We start from the raw sequence: 8806 nt of genomic DNA, 5'->3' as shown, positions 1-8806 counted from the left end.
GGCCGCGGCGGGCCCGAGAGGGAGTCTCGCGAGACTGAGAACTCGGGCGGGCCGGCGGGAGGGGACCCCGAAAGGAGACGGGGCGGGAGCCGCGTGACCAGAGGAAGGCGGGGGAGGGGCGGGGGCTTGACGGTCGGGGAGCCCCTCGGAAGCGGGGACGGGGTCCGGGTTCCGAGGGGAGGCGCGGGAGCTGGGGCAGGGCGGGGGGGTCCCGGGAGGCGCGGGCTCCGCGGAGAGAGGGGTGCTCAGGGGGATCGGGGGAGGCGCCCCCCTGCGGCTGCGCTAGAGGCTCGGCCTCCGCCGGCCCCGGACGCGCGGGAACGCGGACGGCAAAGCCCCTGATGTGGGAGGGGGGGCGGGGGGCCGCCAGAGGACATTTGCCGGCTGGACGAGCGCCGAGCCGCCGGCAGGGCAGGGGCAGGAGGTGCGGGGGGGCCGCGCGCGCGGCGTCTCCACGGGAGCCAGCGCAAGGCGAGGGCAGGTCGTGCGGGGCCCCCCGGGCCTGGCAGCGGTGAGCGGCTGTGGGCAGAGCAGGACCCGCCCGCCTAGCTGCTCACAGCCGCCCCCTGGCGGCCACGGCGAGGCAGCCCGTGAGCGCCCCGCGACGAGGGCGAGGCGCCGCCGCCACCGTCCAGGCGGGACGGGGAGGATGGCACGGCGCGGGCTGCGCAGGGGAAAGGGCCCAATTTAGGCCGGGACGCGGAGGCTGGGCTCTGCATCAAAAGGAGCCATCAGTGCGGGAAGCGGAGGAGGGCACAGCCCACTGCAAGGACTGGAGGGGAGAGCAGCCAGCAGTCCGCAGAGCAGAGCGGGGGCAGGCGTGGGGAAGGGGCGGGGTGGGAAGCTCGCTGCCACAGGGAAAGCTGCTGTTAGACATGCAAAAATGGACCAAAGGGGCCTGCCGGTAGTCTTTGGGCCTTAACTTGTGGGCTGGCCCCCAGGGGAGGGCATCCCTGGTGGCGCAAGGGGCTAAGCCTCAGCACTATGAAGCAACGCCCAGAGCAGACCCACAGGGCCCGGCAGACCTCTCCTGTCCCGGCTGCTCCCCTCAGCAGTGTGCCTGTTCTGCTCCTCACTCTTGTGTCTGGTGAATCCTCTCACCCGCCACACTTCTGGCCTACACCCCAGCTCTTGTATATTGTAAAAAAAATTAAAAAAAGCTAGAACTCAGGAATGTGGCCAATAGGCCTTAAGGCAGAACCTGGGCCGTAGAAGGTCCAGAGGGTGAGGTTATCAGGGTCACAAAGCCTCACACCCTCCCCCTGAGGGTGCTGCTCTGGAGCCTTTAACACTTAGTGGCTGAAGCCTGCACCACTGTCTGAAGAGGGCACAGTATTTTGCTCATTTAACACTAATAAGCATATTCTCCCAACCTTAAGTTATAAAAAATTGAAAAGCTTGATCATGAGCAGCCCATCCGGGTGACCTGTGGGTCAGGCTGGAATGCTCCCTGTGAAAGACAGGGCTGTCTGATGGAGGGTCAGCTGCTGTTAAGGAGGAAATTTCAGCGTTGTGAGAGTACCATGGATACGGAAATGAACATGTCTATTCAAACTCCTGAAAACTGGGCCTCCCTCATTAACGGGTTGAAGTCAGTGCTTTCCAGCTCTCTGGCAGGAGTTCGATCCTTTGCCAGGGAGCTGACCCATATGGTGCAGCAGACCACTCCTGTCTCCCAGCTGCTCCCCTCGGCAGTGTATTTCAGTAGATCCGCCTGTTCTGCTCCCCACTCTCTCTCTGGTGAATCCTCTCACCCCCTGCCCCCAACCTCTGCCCTATACAACCAGTTCTTGTATGCATAAATAAATCAATCTTAAAAAAAAAAAAAAAGCAAAACTCCTAAAAGCAGATCACAGGCCAGACTTGAAGGATTCTAGTTTGACTGCCTCCAACAAAGGGGGGCTCGGAAACACCCATCTGATATGCACTTTACTCCTGCCAGTGGGCCTGGTAACCTAAGAGCTATTTTTTTTAATATTGAGTTTTGTTTTACATAGAAGAACTGGGGTGTCGGGGTGAGATGATTTCAGGGATAGAATGGGGACCCTAACAGGCAGATCCACTGAAATACACTGCTGAGGGGAGCAGCGAGCAAGACAGGAGAGGGAGAAAGGTCTGCTGCGCCTTAGGTGGGTCAGCATCCTGGTCAGGGATCAAACTCAGGCCTTAGCAGGGACAGCACTGAGACTTAACCCCTGGGCCACCAAGGAAGTTTTTAAAACACCACAAAGCAGCTGAGGATCTGTCTCAGCGGAGGATCTGACTATCACCCAACATTCACTCTCCTTGAGATGGACTGAACTGGTCTTATTTGAAGCTCATGGGGCCCAGGGGCCATCCCAGGAGAACCCAGTTGTCTCCATTTACTATCACATGCACACCAGCCCCTAGCACACCTCCTTGAGACTTACTCCCCCACATTCTCTTTCTGCAAGGTGCCTTTTGGAAGGACTTCAAATCCTGAGGGGAGATGCTATTCTGCTTTCTTCCTGCTAGTATACTAAACCCTAATTCTTCTAAGACTCCCCAGTATTCTTTTGCTTTGCTCCTCTGTCACTCACCAGGCCTCCTGTCTCGCAAGATGCAGAATCAATGACCACCTTGGCCAGCACCAAACATTCAACAGACAGTAACTCCCATTCCGCCTGCTCAGGCCTACAGGGATAGCTCAGAGCCTCACCACCGCCTGGACAGTTCCTGCAGCATCTGTTGGGCACCTGCCAACTTATCCTCCTTGGTTTGCCAAGCATCTCAAAGTACCTGTATGTATCTAGTCAAGGATACCTCAGGCGGCCATGTTTGGGACCTCTGGCTGCATCTTCAGGTTTGAGGTTACAGGCTGCGAGACCCTGGACCAACCCGGGATTTGCCACAGGGCCCAAATCACTTGGATCTCCCAGCACACCCACTTCTCGGCCACTGAGTTGGTCTCAGTGTGCAAACAGACTGAGCTGAATGTCTGGCACTTTGTCTGCAAAGCAAGAAACCCAGGGCCACACTGCACACAAGTCATGTCCAACCTGTGCCTCCCTTCAGGTGTCGAGACCAGGCATAGCCCCCCAGAGCCCAGATACTGGAAGGACGGGTCAGAATCAGGATTAGAGAAGTCTGTGCCTTTACTGGTCATGCAGTCTATTTGAGGGGGATGAAGCGGGAGGAGTGGGTGGCCCCAATGCCTGGCCGGCCGTGTTTGACAGGCTTGTAGGTGATGGAGAACTCGCCCAGGTAGTGGCCAATCATCTCAGGCTGCAAGAGGCAGAGAGCAGGAACATTAAGTGACCTTCATTGGGTAACAGACCACCCCCACCGCCCAGGCGCAGGGCAATCACAACACACCTTAATCTCCACCTGATTGAAGGTCTTGCCATTGTAGACGCCCACCATGCTGCCCACCATCTCAGGCAGGATGATCATGTCTCGCAAGTGTGTCTTCACCACCTCTGGCTTCTCCATGGGTGGGGCCTCCTTCTTGGCCTTGCGCAAGCGCTTCAGCAGAGAATGCTGCTTCCTACGCAAGCCCCGGTTCAGACGCCGCCGCTGCCGGGAGCTGTACAGCTGCATCAGCTGCTCGCTGGGGACAAACAGCGTATTTGTGTCCCAAGGCCCAGAACCACCTCTACCTTTCACCTCACTAATATCGCTGCTCCCATGTGTCCCCAAAGGCTGCTGGCTATAAAGGGACCACAGGGAACCCTATGCCAAATACTCAATATGAACCCTTCAAGCTCAAGAACCAAGCACCGATGTCCACAGTTAACAGACTAGGGGGCCGGGTAAGGTGGCCAAGCAGATAGAACCCTGGGGAACACCACGCTGTGGTCCTAAGACTCAAAAATCCAAAACAGAAGCTCCCAGCCAGTGGGGAGACTATCCTGTTCCCCTCTGCAATCTAGGAACACCCTGATGAGACGGTGGTGTGAGGTGTGCCCTAGCAAGTCCACCTCCCCATCCTGGGGACAGGACCACCGCCCTGCCCGGGAACTGTAAATTTCACCTCCCACCAAACCTCAGACCTAGGATTGGCAACTCTGATGGATGTGCAAAATCCTGGGCTGCTGCGGGTTTTTAAGGCCCATGAGCTAAACATAGATTTTACTTTCCTAAGTGTAGGGTAAACGGTTTTCAGGCTTTTCTGCCCTCTGCCATTAGGACTGCCCTGCCTGATGGGGCACCTGCAGTTGTTACATGGTTGTAACCTGTGTTGTTTACTTCTGCGCGCCACGGCTCAGTATTGAGCGATCTGCCAAGAGGAGGAGAAGGAGAAGACGCAGCAGAGAAGGGGAGAACGAAGCCCAGAGTGAAGACTTGCGGGGGGCTTGAAGGCCTCCCGGCCCCGCTGCCTGCAGTGCCTGGTGGCTGCACCACCCCTAAAAGCGCAATGAAAGCCTGAGGACGCCACCGCGGGCCCCAGGACTCTCCCCCGCCCGTCTGGCCTGCTCGAATCATGAAGAACCAGCTCTGCGCACACCAGGCCAAGGGAAAGCCGCGTGAAGCGCACAGGCGGACCACCACACTCGCGCTCCGAACGTCTCCCCGGCCAGCCCCGCCCCGGCGCGCGGGCCCGAGCCCCCCTTACTAGGACATGTCCAGCAGCTGGTCGAGGTCCACGCCGCGGTAGGTGAACTTGCGGAAGGTCCGCTTCTTCTTCTGCTCCACTTCCGCCTGCGCGGGCCGGGGGTGAGCACGAGCCTACGACCCTCCTCCCCCGCGAGGGGCCGCGGCGGGGGCACCGGCCAGAGGACCCCGCCGCCAGCCACGCGGCGCTCCTGGGCAGGAGAGCGGCGGGGACGCACTCCCGCCGCCCGGGGCTTCGGCCAGGCCCACGCGAGCCCTCCCGGGCCGGGTCGCTCCGACCCCCAACCCGCAACCCCCATATCTGGCGTTCCCGGAGGCCCGGCGGAGGCTCCCGCAGTGGCTCAGCCTGACCCCGCGATCCCCCGTGCGGCCAGAGCGCGGATGTCGCCGGATAGGCTCCGCAAAGACACAAGCAAGCGCCCTACTCACCATCCCGTCGCCTCTTCAGAAAGGACCGCTTTCCCGGCGCCGGTGCAGTTATCGCGAGGCTAGCCCCGGGCCCCGCCCCTCTGCGCACGCACTTCCTTTCCCCTCCAGAGGACGCGCGCCCTCTGCTGTCCGGAGGCCGGAGCGCAGGCTAGAGGTCGAAAAAGGTGGCCACCACCTAGGGACTTGGATCCTAGAGTCCTAGTGTTTGGGGGCCATTTCCTCTAGGGGGGACGGAAAAGTCAAAGATAAAGTCCCCCTCCCCCGTTTGTAAAAAAGATTTATTTATTTATTTATACAAGCACCGGGTACAGTCAAAAGCGTGGGAGGGTGAGAGAATTCACCAGAGCCAGAGTGGGGCGCAGAACAGGCAGAAGGACCGAAGTACACTGCTGAGGGGAGCAGCGGGCGGCAGGAGAGGTCTGCGCGCCATGTGGGACCCTCGCCCGGCGGCCGGGGATCCAACCGGCGCTGCAAAAGCTGCGGGCAGCTTCGCAACCCAGCGCTCAACCACTGTGCCACCAGGGGAGACCCCCCTTTTTTAAAAAAATATTTATTTTTATTTATTTATACAAGATCGGGGTGTAGGCCAAAGGTGCAGGGGGTGAGAGGCCTCACTAGAGACAGAGTGGGGTGCAGAACAGGCAGACTGACTGAAATACACTGCTGAGGGGAGCAGCAGGGGAGTCAGGAGAGGTGTGCTGCGCCATGTGGGTAGCTCCCTGGCTGGCCGGGGATAGAACTCGTGCTGCAGAGGCTCCAATAACTTCGTAGTGTTGATTAATCCCTTGCGCCACCAGAAAGGCCCTATTTTTTTTTTTTTTTTTTTGTCTATGAATTTGCTATTTACTTCTCTTGGCCTGTCTGATGTACCTATAAAACATATTCAACAATAAGCAGGAATTTACAAAACCAAACAAACATGTATATGATAAGTTCTGAAGATTTTCTAAGAAAATCACTCAAAATATAGAATGAAAAAATCATTAGGTTAAAATGCTACCCTAGAAAATTCTTATTTAAAGCAAAAAAAAGAAAAGGGGGGGAGGGGGCCTCCCTGGTCGCCTAGGGGCTATGACTCAGCATTATCACTGTTACAGCCTGAGTTCGATCCTCAGTCAGGGAGCTGACCCACATGGCGCAGCATAAGTCTCCTGTGTATTTCAGTGGGTCCGCCTGTCAAGCTCCCCACTCTGTCTCTGGTGAATCATCTCACCCCCCACAACTCTGGCCTGTACCCCGGTTCTTGTATGCATAAATAAATAAATAAATCTTTAAACAAAAAAATATGAATGGCTGAGGCTGCTCTTGTCTTAAGGCTGCCCACCTGTGTCTATGCGGGAATCTCTTCACAAACCTGTGCCTTTCAGAAGCAGCTCTCCTACTCATTTGTGTCTGTGAAAGCATCCTTTCCTTTCCTTTTTTTATATAATAATTCTGCCCTCTTGGATATGAAAACAAACAAACGAATGGATGGAGAAGGCAGTCAATCCAGCTGAGAGGGACATTTCTAGGATGCGGCAAAGTGTGCAAAAGCTCTGGGGTAGAGATGAGCTGGGTGTTGCTAAAACAAATAAAAAGGTCAGTGTGCCAACCCACTTTACACCACTGCGCCTTCAGTTTCCCTGAAGGGTGGGCAAGACAGAGCATCCAAGCTGGGCCCGGCTCATTGAGGGGGCTGTGGCCTAGGCTAGTGGCTTTGTGGGAAACTGGGGTTGGCCTATAGGGAAGGGCAAGTCTCCAAAGCTGAGCCCTCCATAGCCACTTCCACATTCCCAGAAGAGCCAATTAAACTCCAAGCCAAAGAGGTATCTCTCCCAGTCCCAGGGAGTGACCTGCAGCATTGGAGCAAACTCAGTTCTGTACACTCAAGCTGACTGGAAACCCCCTTAACTGTTTGCACAATGCTTTTTTGTAGGGGCCCTTAATTTTTTTAAATATTTATTTATGCATACAAGAACCAGAGTGTAGGCCAGAGGTAGTGTGTGTGTGTGTGTGTGTGTGTGTGTGTGTGTAAGAGGTTTCACCAGAGACAGAATGGGGAGCAGAACAGGTGGATCTACTGAAATACACCACTGAGGGGAGTAGCAGGGAGACAGGAGAGGTTTGCTGCACCATGTGGGTTGCTCCCTTTCCGGGGATCGAACTCATGTCATAGAGGTAATAACGCTGAGACTTAACCCCTAGGCCCCCGAAATGGCCTGCTAACCAGCACCCTGGCCTGGGCCCAGCACCCCTCAGAAGTAACTGCTGTTGCCTGACCCACTACATTGCCTGCTAACCCGGGCCACTGGCCTGTGCCCAAGCCACCTCTAGAGCTCTCCTGTTGGTGTTGCCTCCAGCGCTGCCCAGCCCAGTCTCTGCACTGCTGCTGTCTTAGCAGAGCCATCTGTGATAACCTCCAGTTGCCACGGTGAGCTGGATCCTGGTACTACCAGCTCCAGTGATACCATCATGCAGAAGCTTTTGGTTTGGACTACTGGACACTGCAGACATCTGGGGTAGGACAGTTGGCCATTTGTGGCCGTAGTCTCTTTCCTCCCCATTTCCCCCCTTGCAAGTAGACCCTGTTGTTACACTCGAGCCTGAGTAGTGTCTCACAATTTTAAGCAAACAGGTGAGGACCCACAAACCCTGACATTCCCCAGGCTTGCATGATTTCAGGAGAGTCAGAGGCAGAGACCAGAGGCTGCTATGAGGATGGAGGAAGACCCTGAGCCCTGGATGTGCTGCCTCGAGAAGCTGGAGAAGGCAGAAGAGTTTCCCCTTGCAGCCTGAGGAACAGTCCGGCCCACCAAGTCTAGCCCCTACACTCCATGACTGCAGATGAGATGAAAAACCTGCGTGGTTGGAAGCACCAGCCTCTGCAGGAAAGCAATCACACACAACAGGGGTCTCACCATTTTGTTCACAGCCCGTGCCTGGACCAGACCCCAGCTCCTCCCCACCTTGCCGAAGTGGATCTCCCCACCCTCCCCACCTTGCCGAAGTGGTTCTGGGCCCCCTTCTCAGGGCTGCAGTATTGAACAGCAAACACCCTTGCACCTGGGCTGGGGGCAAAGAGCAGACAGAAACCGGGTCACCAAACACCAAACACCCAGGACTAGAAAGGTCCTGCAGGAGGGGTGGCTGCTGTGTGATGTCTGAGCTCGCCCTCCTCGGCCCCTCTGACGCCGTACTCCTCCATCCTCATCCTGCCATTCCAAGTGTCAAATGCCTGCCCCACTCCCACTTACTTCTGGGATCCACCCTCCTTTGAGTGAGCCAGAAGACCTGGGTCCAGCTGCTCCCCTACTCTAGGTGCCTCAGAGGTGCCATCAAAGCTCCTTGGCAGTGAGCCCCACAGGCCCCTCACTTCCGATCTGAGCTCTGACTAGGTGCCCAGCCCCCACCCACCCAGGCTCCAGAAGTGCTGAGGCAGGGGCCCCCTCAAGCAGGCCTCCTATGACGTGGCTGAGACCAGGGGAATAAATGGACACAACGTGGGTTTCTAATCCAAACGTACTTCTTTTTATTCAAACCAGGGTCAACTGGTCAGTGGGAAACGCCCTGAAGCCTCGTGCCTGGAGATCGGCCTCCAGCCCCTGGTGCCATGGGGTGTGATGGATGGGAGGCTGGGCTGTGACCCCCACAGCACCTGTGGACATCCCAGGCAGTTCAGTCGACAAAAGCAAGGAATAAACAAAAAACAAAACACTCAGTAGACTTCTTTAAGCTTCCAGAGTTTCTGGACCAACGAGTCCCAACCCTCGAAGCCAGGAGTGAGGAGACTCAATCGCTCCCTCACTGCCACCAGTGCCGGAAA

The 8806-nt window shown here is 56.7% G+C and overlaps 1 protein-coding gene across 1 annotated transcript; it reads right to left on the bottom strand.

Annotated features, from left to right (window-relative positions):
* Nucleotides 1-3098: 3098 nt before the first annotated feature.
* RPS15 (ribosomal protein S15) lies at nt 3099-5029 on the bottom strand. Its single transcript, XM_084250435.1, has 4 exons — nt 5005-5029; nt 4577-4662; nt 3337-3571; nt 3099-3246 (listed from the first exon to the last, which is right to left on the bottom strand). The coding sequence occupies exons 1-4, from the start codon at nt 5005-5007 to the stop codon at nt 3133-3135; spliced, it is 438 nt and encodes a 145-aa protein (XP_084106561.1). The 5' UTR covers nt 5008-5029; the 3' UTR covers nt 3099-3132.
* Between the last annotated feature and the right edge of the window lie 3777 nt (nt 5030-8806).

The sequence above is a fragment of the Talpa europaea genome (assembly GCF_964194135.1).
Source record: "Talpa europaea genome assembly, chromosome: 12".
Taxonomy (NCBI): domain Eukaryota; kingdom Metazoa; phylum Chordata; class Mammalia; order Eulipotyphla; family Talpidae; genus Talpa; species Talpa europaea.
Note: the sequence above shows the minus strand (reverse complement) of the source record. Positions and strands in the feature narration are given on the sequence as shown.